General features: G+C 38.5%; 1 protein-coding gene and 1 long non-coding RNA gene across 2 annotated transcripts; one reads left to right on the plus strand and one right to left on the minus strand.

Moving 5' to 3' along the window:
• Positions 1 to 1,728: 1,728 nt before the first annotated feature.
• LOC134199203 (uncharacterized) lies at positions 1,729 to 8,142 on the minus strand. The gene is made up of 2 exons (XR_009973589.1): positions 7,998 to 8,142; positions 1,729 to 3,275 (listed from the first exon to the last, which is right to left on the minus strand). It is a non-coding gene; the product is annotated as an uncharacterized LOC134199203 (long non-coding RNA).
• Positions 8,143 to 10,460: 2,318 nt separating this feature from the next.
• Positions 10,461 to 12,596, plus strand: LOC134199204 (uncharacterized). The gene is made up of 2 exons (XM_062669573.1): positions 10,461 to 10,835; positions 11,898 to 12,596. The coding sequence occupies exons 1-2, from the start codon at positions 10,617 to 10,619 to the stop codon at positions 12,081 to 12,083; spliced, it is 405 nt and encodes a 134-aa protein (XP_062525557.1). The 5' UTR covers positions 10,461 to 10,616; the 3' UTR covers positions 12,084 to 12,596.
• Positions 12,597 to 19,999: the final 7,403 nt, after the last annotated feature.

Raw genomic sequence — 19,999 nt, forward strand, 5'->3', positions numbered from 1 at the left:
TGTCAGACTTCAAAAACTTCATTGTGAAAAAAGAAATTTAAATGTATTTTTCATTTGTTTTCAAACAATAATTAATCGGTACCAAACGAAGTAATCAAATAAAAATAATTGGTCAAATAAGGATTTAGTCGCCTTAAGACCGTAAAAACGTGAAACTTTAGGATAAACTAAGTATTAAATATTTATGCTAATGTTAGTAAATTAAAATTGTTTTCCGACTATGTTCATAAGCAGCAACGTACTGTTTGTTCCATTTTCATCTTTATTTGGCTTCACTGAAAGTATATTTACGCTTATACACTTTTATTAACTGCGTCTATTCATACAATTCTTATTTTATATAATTTGCAAACTACTGAATAGGGATAGTGACAATAGAAATACCTTCGAATAAACCACCGCTTTCGAGAGGTATTGTTTTGTATTATATGAATTTAAGTTCAAAACTATGTGAAGTACATTAATTAGCCTCCAACCTTAAGACGTCACTTTGGTTCCTAAGGTTGAGTTAATGGGTTCAAGTTTCTTCAGTATTCCATTGCTAGAGCGCAAACTGCCGCATAAATTATGATAAATCCTGGTAATTAAGACGGTCCGTATATCTATCCATCCAAAGGTTAATTTCCCCAGTGAGGTAGGTTGAATAAAGACAAAGGGAAGCGCTGATCCATCTCCGGAATGGCAGTCGACATTTCTTGGGTTCTACGGGTGGGCTACGCTTCTATTATGTACCGTATTCAGGTCAGCGTTTCCGGAAATTCTTCTCTAAGGAATAATAATACGATTAGTGTATGCGCTGCTGAATGTGGCGTATACAACTTGAGATTTAGATAGGAAGAAATCACTGATAGTCAAAGAATATCCGTTTATTATATACTTCGCTAACAAGTAACTAATTCTATCTATGTATGTGGTGAGTACCGCTGTCTATGAGTGCTGAACGTGTACTGGCGCTTTATACTACGATTTCAGTAAAGCGATGTAAAAGTGCTGATGTGAATGCGCGCGTGCCCTGTACGATACATGACTGGTACAATTAGATTTATTCGGTACATGCTATAACTGATAAATAAAGGGTAGAGAGACATTTAAACTGCCTTTAAACTTGATATCAAGACTTCAATATTTAATGTGAGCTCGTTTTTTCTTGCGTATCTTTTTAAACTGACAAACCTGTCAATTTAAATGAAGGGCACTTAATTATACGCAAGTGGAGGCTTTCAAAATAATTCAAATGTCTCACGAAGGTCGACTCCCCTTTAAATAATTCATGAGTCTTTCGGGTTATGTCACAGCTGCTACACTCTGCCTTAAGTATGTAGAAATAGAGTTAGGTCTTTGATTTTCATTTAAGTTTTCTCCATTACATCTTTTTGAAACGAAGTTCCTTATGGGACGATGCGGAGCGTTACCCTAACTGGGAAAAAAACGTCCGTAACGTAAGATTTTTATTATTTATGTATAGTCTTAGTATGATGGCTATACAGTGTCTAATGTATAGTCTACGTGATGACGGTTATTATTATTATTCATATAAATAACTGTTTCTTTGTATATTATTGTTTTTTATTTTTTATAAATCATTGTGAATAAAATAAAGTTGATAACTTTGTATAGTAGTTTTATTTTTATTTTTATCAATATAAATTATAATAAAAAATGTATACCCGAATAATTATTTTCTTTAAACCTCGAATAGAACTTAAAATTAATATTTTTATAATAAGGAACTTCGCTCCTATACACACATCTTTTTTTAACTGATTTCATACATATACCTATGATGAATTTTATAATTAGTACGAGTGAAAAAAACAAATGAAAGAACAAACGAATGAAACCAATATAATTCCAAATACTTGACTTAGGTCAAATTAGGTTAAATGAAAACTACGTACATGTATTGATAGCGTTTTCAAATAGTAAATCTTATCGAAAATAGTATTTCTCGTTTTTTTTGTCAACATTTCAATAGTTTTACTGGTGGTAGGACCTCTTGTGAGTCCGCACGGGTAAGTACCACCACTCCGCTTATTTCCGCCGTGAAGCAGTAATGCGTTTCAGCTTGAAGGGCGGGGCAGCCGTTGTAACTATACTGAGACCTTAGAACTTATAACTCAAGGTGGGTGGTGCATTTACGTTGTAGATGTCTATGCGCTCCAGTAACCACTTAACACCAGGTGAGCTGTGAGCTCGTCCACCCATCTAAACAATAAAAAATAAAAAAGTCAACCTTAACATTTACGATGTGCGTCACGTAAGTACAAGTATAGTTTTTTACGAGTCGTTTTGTGCGTATGTATGTGTAAATATTCTCTCAGGACTCTATTCGCACATGTGTTGGTTATAAAATCAGCATAAATTTTATCGTGAGCGCCACGAATGTAAGCATAGGAAAAACATTACGACCTCTTCCAATAATATCAATTCGTGTTTAAATGATCTATTACCATTCCCCGTTTTATTGTTATGTAGTAATTTGGTATTTTTCATTTAGAAAGACAACGCAATTACTTTAATAGGAATTCGGAATAAGTAAGAGTAAGTTCCTAACGTATTTAATTTTTTCATCTCATCTCTCTTTCTCCCTCTCTCTCTTCTTCGGGAGTAAGTAAAGTAAGTCGGAAATAATAGACAGGAACTGATGGAAGCAGATCATCTGATTGAAGTGTGGACCATCACAACGATCACGTTCCTTAGATACGAGGGGCCGATTGCAGAGACTATTTAGTAAGTGAGTAATTATTTTTGACTTGACTTTTATTCCTCAATTTATGGCAAAAATTATTTTTTGATCCAGTCTGAAGCTAACCTTAGATGTATTTGATAAAAGATTGTTTCCACTGTATGTACCGTATCCCAAGTAAAATATGAAACTGTCGTATGGACAATTTCTGAGGTATTATACTATTTCACTGTTTAGTAAAAGCTTTAATATTGCCTATCAATTGTAGTGTAAAAATATCTAACTCGTAACAAAAATTCAAAATATGTTTCACAAACATAATCAATGGAGGTAAATTAATAAAAACAAAAATTAGTAATTAACTTCAAACCCAACGGTCGGCAGTTTCGTAAATTTGAAGCAAAGTTTCTTGTAGCAGCTTCGCAAATGTTATTGGGAGATTGAATTTCGTGCATGTATGTACACGAGAATTCTATGTCACGACTCTCAAGGTAAACTGTAGCTCGAAACGGGGTCGCCTTGTTTGATGTTCGGGATTGCGAAGATGCCATGTTCGATGCTCCAAATCGTTGGGAATCTCCGCGTGTATCTGCGGAATATTGAAATAATTTGACACAGTTTCCATTACCTAAATACGTAAGTGATATTAGGCACGTTAAGTTCACGAATTCGTTATTTATGAAGGTGAATAGTACGGGTATTCGAATACCGGAGGCAAGAACTACTTTTTATAATGAAATACGTACTTATTTTATTTTCACGAATGACATTCACTGTGAAGGAATGATATCGTGTAACAAAAATCAAACTCGCAAAAATTATAATTTGCGTAGCTACTGGTGATAGAACGTCTTAAGAGCCTGCACGGGTAGGTACCCCGCCTAATTCTGCCGTGAAGCAGTAATGCGTTTTGGTGAAATGTTAGAACAGCCTACGTACTGTAAAACTGAGAATTAGAACTTATATCTCAAAGTGGGTGGTGGCATTTACATTGTTGATGCTTATGAGTTTTGATTTGACGGTCACTTAAAACCAGGTGGGCCGTGAGCTCGTCCGCCCATCAAGGCGATAAATAAAAAAAATGTGAGGCGTCACGGGACGCCTGGCAGATGTGAAACATCGACATTATTTTGTAAAAGTAATATGCAGAAAAGAACAGATTGTGATAGGAACTAAATATGTCATAATGATAAAATAAAATATTAGGAAAAAATAATTTGTTTTCAAGTAAAACACAGGTTATGTGTACTGTAGTAAACAACACTGTATACACTACGGAGTATACACTATAGGTATCCGAGCTCAGTGCGTGGCGACGCATGCCGTCGCCACGGCAGGCGTCGCCACGCTAGAAATTGGTTTTACGTGCGGCTATAGATGTTTCACATCAAAACTTTTGAAGGTTTTCATAGTAAAGACTGTTCCAACCTTCAAGCATTAATCTTTGCGTCACAAATAGGCAATGTAATGGGGCCACAAAACGCCCAACACCAGTATTTAGATGTTAAAGGCACGTAGGATAACATTTGTTAGAAAATTCACAGCTCGGGTAGAAAACAAGTAGGTACGGCTAATAAGCGGTCGTCCCGCATCTTAGTACGGGGAAAGTGCCGTTTTCGCCTAATTCTAATTAGTTCCAGGTCGACGACGCATCAAAGTCGGGATAAGTTCTTTCGTTTAATTGAGCGTTAAGTGGAGGACGACGAATATAAATCCACCTGGAAGGGAGAGGGCGCAGTGATTAATGCATCTTTACAGATCTCGGCTTATTTATTACGTAAAGTTTTTGAATCGACACTTATTTGTTACGTTTCTCATTGTCACTGTTGTTATTTATGGTTTGTTTTCTTATTCTATGCGTCTGTGGTCATAAAAAAAATCATATATATATTAGGTTAGGCTATCGTATTTTTTTTGGCTTTTGCAAGTCGTAGACACAACTAATGCTATTTTAACGGTATATTTTTTTTATTGCTTAGATGGGTGGACGAGCTGACAGCCCACCTGGTGTTAAGTGGTAACTGGAGCCCATAGACATCTACAACGTAAATACGCCACCCACCTTGAGATATAAGTTCTAAGGTCTCAGTATAGTTACAACGGCTACCCCAGCCTTCAAACCGAAGCGCATGACTGCTTCACGGCGGAAATAGGCCGGGTGGTGGTACCTACCGGCGGACTCACAAGAGGTCCTGCCACCAGATAAGAGGTCCTACCACTCTCGCTCTTTTATTGTCCTAATGTTATTTCTCGCGATTCGTATATCTACTATACAATTTGTGTGGTTACTGAAGTCCTAATGACAAATAATGACAATAAAAACGCGAGTTTAAGCTGTTAAAAAATAATTATGGATTAATTCGTTGAATTCTTCAATAAAATCTTAGAACAAATACAACGTGTATTGTGAGTTCGAAAAGAAATAATAAGAAATAAATAATAATAAATATTTACTAACAATCACACCACGTTAACTGGTCCCGTGATAAGTTCGTAAAGAACTTGTGTTACAGGTACCAGATAACGGAAATAAATGTAATATTTTTATTATACACATACATATATTTAATATACATCCATAACCCTGGAAAAGACATTTATATTTATCATACAAATATCTTCCCTTGGCGGGATTCGAACCCGCGACCCCCTTGTGTAGTGACCATGTCACTTACCACTACACCAGACGGCCGTTAAAATATATATAAATATAAATATATAAATATCTGTTCAACGCATAATAAGCGATTTAAATCTGATAAAGTTGCTATTTTCTCGTGCCGGTCTACCTCTTCTAGTAAGTAGTGAGTTTTTGTCTTGATTTGAGTCATCAAGTCGGAATTGTGTTGAGCGGCTGCCACTGGACCCTTACAGAATAGTTAAAGTTAATGAGGCCGCGCGAATGTTGCTCACTTCCAGAACCGTGCTGCAGATTGTTTCCGGGGTGTAAGAAATATCTTTTGTGTAACGCGGCCGCCGCCGTACACGAGAACACTTTGTGAAGTCGTACGAAGTGAAAACACGGTTTAAAATCCACCTTTGAAGCTTGCAACTTAACCTATTTTCACTGTTGGAATTGTTGAATTGTTTTTGTAATTATAGAACGAAGTTCTGAATTAATTATGATAGAAAACGTAATAATTGACAACGCTCGGTTAATACTCTTTATTGTTTATTTTAGGTGTTATTTTTAGATGTTATATTATAGGTGCATTTTTCTTTTATCATATTTATGTTACAACTAGCTGACCCGGTGGACTTCGTAGTGCCTCAATCGATAAATAAAAGACCTAAACTTTTGTATAAAATAAACTTAAACTTAAAACTTAATGAATCCGTCCAACGGGGGACACATCAAAAGAAAAACAACCTTTTAAACCTTCTCTGGACTTCCACAAATAATTCAAGACCAAAATTAGCCAAATCGGTCCATCCGTTCTCGAGTTTTAGCGAGACTAACGAACAGCAATTAATTTTTATTTATATAAATGTTTCCCGTCCTATATTAATTTCAAATCTTCAAATCAGATTTATAATATACTATGGATTGCCGTGTGCTATTATGTCTAGTAATTATATTAAAAAAATTAAATTTTCGTTTTCAGCTAGATTTTGTTACGTATTATTTACATTTTAAGATCTGAAATGATAAAATAAAAATACAATAAGATGTTTTGTCGAATTATATTATCCTATCTAATTTCTTAATTATTATACTATCATTAAATTTGATTTAGAGAGCCCTGTTGTTTATAGTAAATAATACTTATTTTTTTCTAATTTAGCTTTTTTTTTCTCTAGTCTCTGCCTGTTCGCTGGTAGCCTAGAGGCTATTTTAGTTTCTCGCGGACAGGTAGATGAGCTCACTGGCTCAGCCTGAGAAAATTTGCTAACACTATCCCTAGCAGTGCATCTACCACTAGATCGAAATCGCAACCCACTAAGAAGATCCGGCGAGAAACTCAGTGGGCTAATTAGCAATAATAAATGTGTATTACCTATAAATTAAAATTAAGAAGAATAAAGAACCGCTCGTACTTACTGCTAATAAAATTGATTTTTACTAACTATTAAAAATCGATTATATAATAAGTGTTAAAAATCAATTGAAAATCCAAAAAACGAATGAACTCACTTATCTCGAGTTACTTATTTCAACGACAGTGGCATAAAATGCAAAATATTGTCAAACGATCCACGACAAGTACATGTTTCCCGCAGCATAAAAGTTCCATTTAGTCGAATCGAATCTGTTATATGCGATACGTTTGAAATTCGCTTGTGGAAAATTTCAAGTTACGCCTTTGCAATTCAAACTAGCTGAATTCTTTCGATGCATTTCAACGTAATGAGATGCGACATCGGTACCGAACGAATAAAATAAGTCGAATTGTGTGGAGGCTTTGAGTTCGCGGCGGTCGCGTGCCTCTCTGACCTCGGAAAGCTAAATTAACTATCAGTCAGCGGAGTCGCGTTTGAAAAATCGCAAGGGAATCATGTTTTTGTGGATGCCGTGGAGCGCCCTGGGTGGGTTGCTTTCACATTAACACCACAAAGAAGAACTTTTGTTCGGAAAATAGTGATTGACGGCTTGAAAGGGTAGGGCAGCCGAGTGGCGGAATTTGTGTGGCTCCGGTAACTGCTTTACACCGCCTGAGTAGTGCTCACGTTGTTACCCGTCAAAGTTATAAAAAAAAAACGAAGTCATGTTTTTTTTAAATACTATGGCATTTATTAATTTGAATAGGCACTGGACTGGTGGACTAGTTTATCAACATGTGGGGCATATCACCCTTACGATTGTCCAGAATGAAATAAATATACTCTAGATCATTCCCACTCATAGTCAATCTACGAACCAATATTTATATTATATGCTTATATCCATACATCCTTTATTTAGATTTCAGCCCAAAAACGTCATTACGGATCCTCCCGATCCAATAACGGTGCTTTTAGGTACCACAAGCACCGGTCACCGTCCTCGTCGAACCCGTTGCTTGCGACGAAGGGCTTCACGAGCGAATTAACCCACAGACACAGCCCACTGAGTTTCTCGCCGGATCTTCTCAGTGGGTCGCGTTTCCGATCCGGTGGTAGATTCTGCGAAGCACTGCTCTTGCTAGGGTCAGTGTTAGCATCACTCTGGTTTGAGTACTAGTTAAGGTTCCGCTGAAATAGCCTCTCGAGGCTATCAACTTAGGTAGGAAAAAAATAGATTTCAAAATATCCAGTGATAAAATCTACTTTTTTTGTGAAAAGAGGGGCGAAATGATGATATCACAACTCTATTAATTAACTTATTACGTACGAATAAATACGATAGTTTTACGGTTATACAAATGACTAGCGGACCCGGCGAACTTTGCTCCGCCACACTGTTTGTTTTAAACACGTCAACTTCAAAATTCTACGATAATTAACCATAGAATATATTACGTTTAGCTGTCAGTTGCGTTTTGTTATTCCATATCAGTTGCGTTTTGTTATATTACGTTTTATGTAACGTCCCACGGGAACGTGATAAAAAGTATCCTATGTCTTCTCCTGGTTATACGCTACCTGCTCACCAATTTTCAGCCAAATCAGTTCAGCCGTTCTTGAGTTATAAATAGTGTAACTAACACGACTTTCCTTTATATATATAGATGTTGAGTACACCGTCCACCTTACGACAAGAGGTGGATATCTTAATACTTAAATAGGGCTCTCCCATCCTTCATATTGGAACCTAATTATACGGGCTCATTAGATTCCATTGTTAACAAATTGGTATTAAAAATTATTTTACCTTATATTTATATTTTGATAGTTCATAGATACATAATGAGCAACAAGAACACCTCGAAGCGAACTATTTCCATTCAATTGTATCCGTCCACAGAGACAATATTTCCCGGAGCCAAATGACGCGTTGCTCTGAAATTCGCCGTAAATGTATGAATTTTATTACGCTTTATATCGCCTGCGAAACAGACGTATTTACAACCTGTTATAGTAGTCTAGATACAGCTAGTGTGCGCTAAAATTCTATGTACAAATTTTTATGTGAACGGCAACAAATACTTGGTATCACATTTATTTTTCTGCATATTGATTTGAGGGTTACTAATTACAGCTTCAAATATTTTTCTATTCTTTCTCGTTGTATTTTTTTACACGTTGAAGCATTTTTTTCCTACCTAAATACTGGTAGCCTTGTGGGGGCTATTCCAGATTCACAAGTTTGGAGGGCTCGCTTACGGCGCTCAACCTGAAAGAGCTTGCTACCATCTGCTTTGGCCGTGCTTCTTGAATCTATCGCGTCGCGCCCCACTCAGATGTTCCAGTTTGAAACTTAGTGGCTACACAAGCCACTAAGTTTCTTGGATTAAGTTCACTTTTGGATTAAATTGCACGTCGAATTCCAAAAGAGAAGAAAGACTAGTAGCAGCTTATATAAAGATTTAAAACAGAAAGAGACGCAGAAGAACATTACTCTTAAGGACGTTCACATTGAAGCCCTGCCAATTGTTTATTGCCTTTGTAGGCAGACGAGCTTACGGACCACCTGATGGTAAGTGCTTAACGTTGCTCATGGACGTAAGAAATGTCAGGGGTACAGCCAAGTCACTGCCAACCATTAGCCACAGAAGATGGTGAAACCAGAATTACCTGTCGAGGCTACCGAGGAAGTAGAAAAAATATATATGTCGTGGATAACGACTTTAGTTGTCGTGGATAACGACTTTTAGTAATATTAAGACGGTGGTTTTGATTATTATTTTAAATGATGAAATGTTGTTTTGATAAATATCACAAAACGAAGGGTAGACTCCGTAACGCCACAGTATAAAATGGCGGTACGTGGACAGAGTCGTAGCATTCGTGTCAGACAGTGATTCCGTCCGTCTCAGCAGTGAGTCTCTGACGGTCAGTCAGTCAGTCAGTCAGTCGGTCTGTCGGTATGTGCAACGAAACTGTCGGTTTATCCTGTCATTGTGAAAGTTGTGTGTGTGTTGAGTTTCAATAATTATTATTGAAAAATTTTATTGACTAAACTGAGTTCATTCGAATACGAGCGATGACGGAAACTACCGCTCAGCCATCCCCGCCGTGTGCTGACATCAGAAGTGAGATCAGGACTCTACTCTCACTGGCGTGACGTGTTTGAACATGTTCGAGGTACAGCAAAAAAACATGATGCAGATCAGAATACTAGTAGTGGTACGCCACAAGAGCGTGAATGCAGCATACGTAAGTCGTGTAATAACGTCTCTGTTACCTCGATGGAAGATCTGAGCCACGAAGAAATCGTCACATCTTACGTTCTGGCTCATGATGCCCAGTTTGACTGTCGACTTTATCACATGGCATTTACTAGCGGAAATACAACACGTAACAAGCTATTGCAAGAAATTAAGGCAAGTGCAAATCTCAAGTGAAACTTCGATCGCAATAATGGATCTGTCATGACGAGTGGGTAGTTCCGACAAGAATTATTTTAAGCGGCTGACTTCTGCTAGAGTTACATGGCACTAGTGCAGTAAACCAGGACATGAGACTGTGAATTGTCGCTGAAATTTTAGAATCTACTAGATTCAATACCAATAACACTACACGTTCAATGACTTCGGGCTCCAGCAAGCAAGCAAACAAGAAAACAAGCAGGTTTCCGTGGGGAAGAAAAATTGACACATCTGAAGTCGTCGTGACCTGTAAGATAAGACGTCCGGTGCGTTCGTGTCTGGCGATGCGGCGGGGTTCGGGTTCCGCTGGCGGATGCAGGTTTTTCTGGTGAAGTGCGTGCTTGTGCGTGCTTGACAAGTGTTCGCGGTTGGCTTCCTCAGTGTGGGAGTAACATCGTGTAGGAGAGGTGGAACCCGTAAAATTGTAGTTTGCGTGGTGGCTGGTAAGATTTGTTGCGGTAAGAAGTTTGCATGGTGGTAAAATGTGTTGTGAGTCTGCACAGGTAGCCGGAGGTGAGACTTCCGCGGTCGCGGCCCACCCAGTCCGCAAGAACCGGGCAGATCGCCTCGACGGTACGGTGGCCGGCCGACGGGTCCGCCAAACGACGAGACCACGCCTCCAGCACGGACTGCCGAGATTGGAGCCCCCGCGCTCCGGCTGCACTTGCGCTAGGGCGCGCCGCCTCGTAGGAGACTGTGAGGTATCCTTGAATAACTCTGACTGCGATCGCGCGCTGCCGGCGTCGCAGCGCGGCCACGTTCTCGTGGGTAAGGACGTGGCACCAGACGGGTGCTCCGTATAGTGTCATCGACCGCACGGGTACCATCACCCTGCCTATTTCTGCCGTGAAGCAGTGGTGTATTTCGGTTTGAAGGGTGGGGCAGCGGTTGTAACTATACTGAGACCTTAGAACTTCTATCTCAAGGTGTGTGGTGAGTTTGCGCTGTGGATGTCTATGGGTTCCAGTAACCACTTAACACGAGGTGGGCTGTGAGCTCGTCCACACATTAAATCGAAGAGCGTAATCAAACGAAATTAGATACGAAGTTTAAAGGGCCGTTTAAAGTAGTTGAAGTATTGGATGGTGACCGTTACACATTGAAAGCTTTAAATTCAAAACGTACTTACAAATACCCACATGATAGGCTAAGAAAAATGCCAGCATGACACATACCAGTCGAGGTTGATGTAAATGATTATGATGAAGAGCAAGCTTAAATTGTGGTGAAAACTCGAGTAAGGATAGTCTATCGGCCGTATTGTGTTCGACCGTACCAGTAGCTATTACGTAGTCGTAGCCCGGTAGAAATCGGTGTCTCTTGAGGCAACTCAAGTAGTCCGTGGGTGCGCGGTGCGCGTTTGGCTCTGGCGGAGGTCGGGGTCTGTAAAGACCATCGTGTGTAGTCAGCGGGTGATGCACACGGGCGATCCACGCGGTGGATGCGCATCATGAGGGCAATTGCGATTGCTGGTCGGCTGGAGAGCCGTGGCGTTAGATATTTTTACTCGGAAGTTTTGTTTGATCTGAGTTCCTGTAAGCTATGCCTGATTTGTACAGAGTAAATTTGAAGTTTGATGAACGACTGTGGTACGTGCTCTGGCTGCTGAATAGTGAACTTTGTATACCCTATTGTTTGATTTGGTTAAAATGGTATTAAAACAGTTTAAAGCTTTGATGACTTTAAATTTTCCGATAAGTCGTAAAGTGTAGTCAGGAGTGATCGAGCGGAACAAGTGTTCTCGTGGATGTTTTTGATTGTAGGTTAACCATCACACGAGGACGTGTACAATCAGGAAGGCCGTGTCGCATTCGACACGTGATTGCTGCAGCCAATACGAGATATGGGACGCAAACGCCGTCCGTCGGCGCTCGATGGGTCAACTATTCACCGGCCGAGCGGAGCAACGTGCCGGTAGCTGCGTAATATCGGGCAATTTTGGTAAATAAGAACAATCTGGTGAGTCGTATTATTTTTATTTGGATTCTGGTGCCGAATGCTCTCTTGTCAAGAAATCTATTAGTAGTAGCTTCATAATTCAGCAATTTTATACGATGGTTCTCATAAAAGGTTTCTGTTGTTTTGACTCAAAACTGTACGGAACAAATCCTATGCGATGGTTTATTGCTTACCTATTGTATGTCATGTACTACCTGATAGTTGTTTTAATCGGTTCAGTGAGATTGAGCATTCAGCGAAATAGAACACTTAAATCTAGTGTCCTTAGTCGAAGCCCAGACTTGCGTTATTGATGACCAAGCTCGCGATGAGCTCATGGAATTGTTCTTGACAAGAAGTGCTAGAAGCCGTACATCTTTTGAAGTGAAAACTTCTTTAGAATCGTTGTGATTTCAAACCGGATGCAACGAAAAAAAAAAACAACAGGTAAGAGACACAAATACAAAAATGTGTAGGATGAAGCCAGCAAAGAATGAGACAGAAATATACAACATACTATTTAATACAGCGCCATCTGTGAGATTTGTGAGATTTTTAATACTAACGTGTGTATGAAAGCTCTTGTAGTGAATTTTAATTTAGGATTATACGTAAAATTAAAATATCAATTCACAGAGGGCGCTACCTTACAATTATTTACTAATGACAAAATTTTACATTTACTTAAGACGTTTAGGATAATTGTATTTTAATTTTGGAAGGTTTCACTTCTACCACGTGTGAATTGCACACATTTTGTTTTTTTTTAAATTGTTCTACCATAAGAATAACAGAGGCGAGCCCCTTCGAATTCTTTATAGTTCGCGTGCCATATACCAAAAGGTTTTTACTTTATATGATACTGAAAGTAAGAAATTAACTTTGACGAGACCAGAACATTGGAAATTTAGTAAAATTCGATGTTGAATTTTGTTGAAATGAAGACAGATTGCTTTAACTGGTAATAGAACCTATGATTACATAAGGTTGCCTCTAAGTAGTGCTACTGACGAGACTGATCAGTGAGGTGAGAGTATCTCCATCGATTGGTACAGCGGAGACCTGGGTCTCAATGGAGACTATTGTTGTGTTGGTCTACTAATGACCTTGACTCTATATTGTGAAGTGATGTGTATTGGTTTTATCATTTGTTTTAATGATAATGTGGGTGGCAATGTCACTAGCTGCGCCGGCAGCCAGGCCAGGAGCGTTCTATATGATTTTGTTGACACTAGTGATGTAGAAGATGTAGGATCAAATGACCACGATACAACTGACTGATTAAAGTAAGGATTTTGTTGTCCTATTTTGTGTGATTAGTAAAGAACAGTATTCAGTGTTATTTATGACTGGTAATTGAGCACCTCGCTCGATTTAGGTGATGTGTTCGTTTTATTGCCGGATGGAGGCATTGCGATGTGTTTTATGGTTGAAGTGGGTACTGGATGGAAGTTCCACTTGCGTGCCGGATGGAGGCATTAGTGTTTTGTGTTGAAGTTGGGTACCGGATGGAGGTCCCACTTATTTGCCGGATGGAGGCAATAAGTAGTCAAGAGCTACTCGATGGAGGTGACACTTGAATTGGTTTATCGTCACTCGATATAGGTGGCATGAGTTACTCTCACTAGATGGAAGTAATTGTAACGATAGTTTGTGGTTGATACAGAATACTGATGAAATACTGCTCAGATTGAGTTGTTTTGTAATAACTCGGGTTTCTAATGCTTATTGAGCATTAATGAAATTTTTCAGTTGTATAGTGTGTCACGAATAGTTGGGTAATTAAGTTATCTACTCACACAGGTTAACATAGTCTGTTAAAGATCTTGTTGAAAGCTAACGTTATGGTTTGTAATGAAACGAATCCCAATCCTCAATCGTGAATGTATCAGGAGTGGCCGAGACGAAACCTGTTAGATATTGCAGAAGGTTGTTTTCCTTGCAGGAGCGTCACACAGGGACGTGTGACATGTCAGAATGGCCGTGTCGTGGATAACGACTTTAGTTGTCGTGGATAACGACTTTTAGTAATATTAAGACGGTGGTTTTGATTATTATTTTAAATGATGAAATGTTGTTTTGATAAATATCACAAAACGAAGGGTAGACTCCGTAACGCCACAGTATAAAATGGCGGTACGTGGACAGAGTCGTAGCATTCGTGTCAGACAGTGATTCCGTCCGTCTCAGCAGTGAGTCTCTGACGGTCAGTCAGTCAGTCAGTCAGTCGGTCTGTCGGTATGTGCAACGAAACTGTCGGTTTATCCTGTCATTGTGAAAGTTGTGTGTGTGTTGAGTTTCAATAATTATTATTGAAAAATTTTATTGACTAAACTGAGTTCAATCGAATACGAGCGATGACGGAAACTACCGCTCAGCCATCCCCGCCGTGTGCTGACATATATATAATTGCACTTACATCGCCACTTCTCAGAAACTATGTGAGCTATTCTCGATCGATCTTTTATTTGATCTCCCGCAGCACTAGCCAAAGTTCTGTTCTCATAATTCGTTTTCACAAATAAAATTTCCCTTCGTTAATTCTTTTCTGTATTTGAGTTCAAGTGTAGCTTTGGAATTTGCTATCGGTGAATAACTGATTTTGCAAGTATGCTTCAGTTTTTAAATCTAAGGTCATTTCCATTATGTATTCCATTACGTAAATTATTTAAATGTTAAATAACGGTTTGTGTTCAAATATAAGATATTGCAATATGTACATACATATATGTTTTTTGCGTTCATATAAACATCGGATTAATTTAACTATGATAAATACGTTGGCTAGCTCAGAATAACTCATTATAGAACTACATCCTATTCACTCATTATGGTTATAGTTAACTTTAAGAAATTCGCAGTGATTTTGCATTTTCTACTTTTTTATATGATTACTAGCTGACCCGGCAAACGTTGTGTTGCCTTAAATAAGATTTCTAGGGAAATTATAGTCTAATATATAAAATTCTCAAAAACCTCATTCAACCACATAATATAGTAAGCGGCACGTAAGTTGGCAAGGTTTTGGTGTAGTGGGGGTAATGTCACGCATAGTGTACATTGCAACAAAATGGTCACTTTTATGGCCCGCATATATGTTAATTTTATTTTATTAAATTTTTTATTTGCCATAATTTATTTTTAAGGCTGTGTGTTTAGAAGAAAGTTAAAGAAAAGAGAGGAATTCGTGAAGTGTATTAGGTGTTATAAATAAAATAGAATTAAAAGTTAAAAAGTTTATTTAACAAAATATACTTAATATTAAAAATTATGTGTCGCCGTCGTCATTATCATTTTCTAATAGTGCTACCCCTTGGATTAAATTTATGGTAGGACCTGAGCTGGTGGAAGGAGTTGGCTCCTCATCGTCGACATAACGAAGAGTCGCTGTCGTCACTGGCGTAAATAATAAAACGCTCAGTGACTGAATCGACTATAATTATGGTCATTGGTATTTGGTCCTGCCATTGCAAACAAATTTAAAACAATAACACTCGTAACAAAAACTAAATTTAAAATAATAATAACTCGTAACAAAAACTCAATATAAACAAAGGGTTCCTACAACTTTAGTAGGCACATGTGTAACCGGGAGCGAACGGAACGTGGACGCGGTGCGGGAGGGGAGAGTCGGTCGACTCACCAATCGCGCGCTCGGAACGGTGCTACCTCTTTCCCCGCGTCCTGCTTGACAACCAAAGAGACCTAAAAAACGACTTCTGCGCATCTAGCGACTCTTGCCAAGTTACGCGCTGGGGACTATACCTCATTATAACCAAAAAAAATAATTATAAAATAAAAATGTTTGGGGTGAACAACCCTTATCACTTAGGGGTATGAAATATAGATAGTAGCCGATTCTCAGACCTACTGAACATACTATTGATACACAAATAAAACCAAAGAAACATGGCTGAAAAATGTATAGTGAGTAAGACAGGAGACCGGATTCGTCCTCATCCCTACTACGTGATGTTTGCTGGATGAGTGGTGACACCTGGCGGGGATAACTGATCGATTGATAGTTGATCAGTAGTCGACCGGCGAGGGCAGGAGATCAAATTGAATTAAAAAAAAATCATAATTAAAGGAACTTGAAATTATAAACTCTGAATAACAATTTATCATACTACAATAATTATAATATTTGATTGCCATCTTGCAACCTTATTGCGGATCTGTGCATAGGATAAAAAAAATAAAATTCGGGATGGAAAAATAGGGGTTGATCGTATAAGAGTGAAAATTGAGAGTAATATATTTTTTTTATTATAGTCATGACAAAATAAAAAATAAAATCTTGCCAAAAAATTTAAAATTTATAATTAACAAATAAAAAATAGGGGTTGATCGTAGAGGGTGAAAATTTCAGAGTAATATGAAATTTTTTATTCTAAGTCATGACAAAATAAAAACAAAATTCTTGCAAAAAAATTTAGTTTTTAATTAACAAATAAAAAATAAGGGTTGATCGTAGAGGGGTGAAAATTTAGGGTTGTATGTATTTTTGTATGCTGTATCATAAAAAAATTAAAACAAAAAATTTTGTCCAAAAAATAAAAAAATAAATTTAGGGGTGGACTACCCCTAATATTTAGGGGGATGAAAAATAGATGTTAGCCGATTCTCATAGATACCAGATAAGCACAAAAAATTTCATCAAAATCGGTCAAGCCGTTTCGGAGGAGTATGGCAACGAAAACTGTGACACGAGAATTTTATATATTAGATATTGAATGTGTATTTAATAAAACTACATATACGTAGAGGGGGAAGAGGTCGACCGAAGAAGACAAGGATGGAGTGTGTGAATGACGATATGAGAAGGAGAGGAGTGAGTGTCGAGCTGACGGCTGATAGAAGAGAATGGAAGAGAAAAATTAGCTGTGCCGATCCGACCTAGTGGGATAAGGTGAAGAAAAAGAAGAGATATGCGCGTTTGGTTTTTAAAGTTTGGTTTTTAAACTATTTACTATGTATACTAATAAATGAATTGTAATGTACGGGCCGTATGAAAACAAAAATAAAGGATGTATCATACACAATAAAAAAATTAAAGTGGAAATGGATAGGTCGTTTAATAAGAAGCAAAACAGAAAAATGGGCTAAACTAAACTGGTACCCCTCGAGGGGGGAAAAGATCGAAAGGACGACCGTTTCAAAGGTGGGTAGACGACAGCAACCGTTGCAGGCTCTACGGGGAAGAGGAAATGTCACGACCGGGACTTATGGCAGGATTTGGAGGAGGCCTATGCGAAAACCTATTTTTTTTCTGCCGTGAAGCAGTAATGCGTTTCGGTTTGAAGGGTGGGGCAGCCGTTATAACTATACCTGAGACCTTAGAACAATATCTCAAGGTGGTTGGCGCATTTACGTTGTTGATGTCTATGGGCTCCAGTTAACACCAGGTAGGCTGTGAGCTCGTCCAAAAAAAAAAACAATCTTTGCTGATGTCAAATGTTTAGAAAAATTACATTAATAGTTGTTGTTGTTGTTGTAGTCCTAGGGTACCCCGCTGGTACATAGGGCCCTCACAAGTTGTCTCCACTTTACCCTGTCTTGCGCTTGCTCCTTGACGCCAAGTGTGTACAGGGCGACCAGGTCTTCTCCTGCCAAGCGGTTGCCACTCAAACGCGATTGATGCTGCCTTGACTCCGCTGCCCCGTAGAGTGTGTCCTATCCAACGCCATTTCCGATTTCCGAACATTAATAGTAGTACCTAAATATTAATTAAGTTTGTTAATAGAGACTTCTTTATCTTTATAATGCACGGGCCATACGTTGGTCATCACTCTAGGTATGGATCAATGCGTTTAATCTATGGATATTAGTCGAGACCGCTAGCACTGAGCATTGGGAAAGTATCTACATTAGGTATACGGCGAAATTTCTGTGATTCGGTCTAAAGGTAACTATTATAATACCTTGGTATGAACTTCGTTAAACGTCAATGTATTATTCTCGCGCGCACGGGCTACGTACGCCTACCCACATAAATGCTATTATTGTTCGTCTATCCACGACGATTCACTATGACATGACATGTACGTAACATACTGACGTTGAAATGACATTGCTCTATAATATATTACACATACATTCAAATAAATAACTAGGACTGGGAACAAATAACGGACGTATATACCTAATTACCGATTCGCTATTTTAATGGTACCAGAGACTGGCAAACATAATTATATACGTTTAAATACCTAGTCAGGTCATAAATTCTGTCACATGTTTAATGTAAAATAATTGAAACAAGTTTATTCATTATGTAACCATTCATATACCAAAATGAACTTAACAAAACATAGATTCTTATGACACTAAAGTTTATTCAAAACGACCTCCGTGATTTTGAATACAGGCCTTCAATCTGCGCGGCCAGTCGTCTATCGCAGCACGAACGAGGTCCATGTCAATATCGGCGGCTGCCTTAATCAAGGATGTCTTGAGTGACTCCAAATTGGGATGAGGCTTTGAGCACGCCTTTTCCTCCAAGTGTTGCCATATTTTGTAATCTAACGGATTCAAATCTGGACTGGAGGAGGGCCAGTCTTCGTGCCGGATGAAGTCGATTTCGCGCGCCGCCAACCAGTCTTGTGTGCTCTTCGCTCTATGAGCTGGCGCCGAATCTTGTTGGAATACCCAGTGCCTGTTATTGAATATGGTATGAGAAACAGGTTCCACAAGGTTCGTCAGGATTGTATTTTGATACACAACTGCATTCGTTTTTACACCTTTCTCACAAAAATGTACCTCTGTTAAGCCCCAATAAGAAACTCCCAACCATACCATGAGCGAGGATGGAAAATGACCTCGTTGGACACGCGGAATACGGTTGCTCGCTTCTTCACTACTGTGTGCGTACACCTTATCATTTTGTTTGTTGTAGCTCTCTTCTAGGGTAAAAATTTTTTCATCCGAAAAAAGAATTTCCCGATATTTTTTTCCCGCGTACCGCTTCAACAAAGCGCGGCATCTCTTCAGTCTCAGGTCCCTTAGACGAGCATTCAAACGATGTCCTGTTTTTCTTCGATATGCCCGAAGCCCTAAGTCTTCATTTAACACCCTTTTCACCGTGGTTCTGCTTAACCCCATCTGAAGGGCCAACAGTTTCTGCTTACGTTTGGGATTTCTTTGAATTCGCGCCTTCACAGCTTTTATCACTGCTGGAGTCCTAACAGACGGAGGCCGACCACTTCTTGACCTGTCATCTACACTAGAGTCTTCATTGTATCGTTTGATGGTACGATAAACGAATCTTTTTGTTATATTCAAAATTTTCAGTATGTTAAAAATTTGAATTGGCGCGTAACCGCAACGATGCAACGCAATAACTGCAACACGGTCTTCTTTAAGCGTCCACTCCATATTTAAAAATAAGTAAAATTCTAAAGGTATACATATTTATTTTCATGAACAATTCGAAATTCGAATTCAATAAACTTTTTTGTGGCCAGCATTCTAAAAGAAAAGTTTTTACTGTGTGACAATACTTATGACCTGACTAGTTATATACATATCAGATAATAAACATATCAGATAATAAACACCCAGGCAAAGAGCAAACAAATCTGTTCATCACAAAATGTTTTCCCGATGTGGGAGTCGAAACCGTGACCTTCGGTGCAACAGTTAGGCACGCTAACCACTGCACCACCAAGTCAGTCAAATACTTTTAAAAAGCTATGAAAGACAAGTTCGCAAAGACATTCCTGAAAAAGGTTTAATTTGTCACGACGCTCATTTTAATTAGTATTCCAAAAAAAAATACCTGAGGGCACGTAGTCTCTGAATACCCTTAATAAACGAAATCATTGATGAATCGTAAGATCGAACAAAGACATCAGAGAGCTTCCTAAATTCGTAAAGGAAACGTCAAAGCGATAGGAAGCTTTGAAAAGCTTCTTACACAAAGAAA

The sequence above is a fragment of the Bombyx mori genome, chromosome 8 (genome assembly GCF_030269925.1).
Source record: "Bombyx mori chromosome 8, ASM3026992v2".
Classification (NCBI taxonomy): domain Eukaryota; kingdom Metazoa; phylum Arthropoda; class Insecta; order Lepidoptera; family Bombycidae; genus Bombyx; species Bombyx mori.

Bases quoted from the DNA above. Each gene is read 5' to 3' on its own strand.
- LOC134199204 (XM_062669573.1), top strand. From the start codon at position 10,617: ATGTGTTGTGAGTCTGCACAGGTAGCCGGAGGTGAGACTTCCGCGGTC. The intron at 10,836-11,897 runs GTATCCTTGAAT...TTTTGATTGTAG, and splicing joins GCCTCGTAGGAGACTGTGAG to GTTAACCATCACACGAGGAC.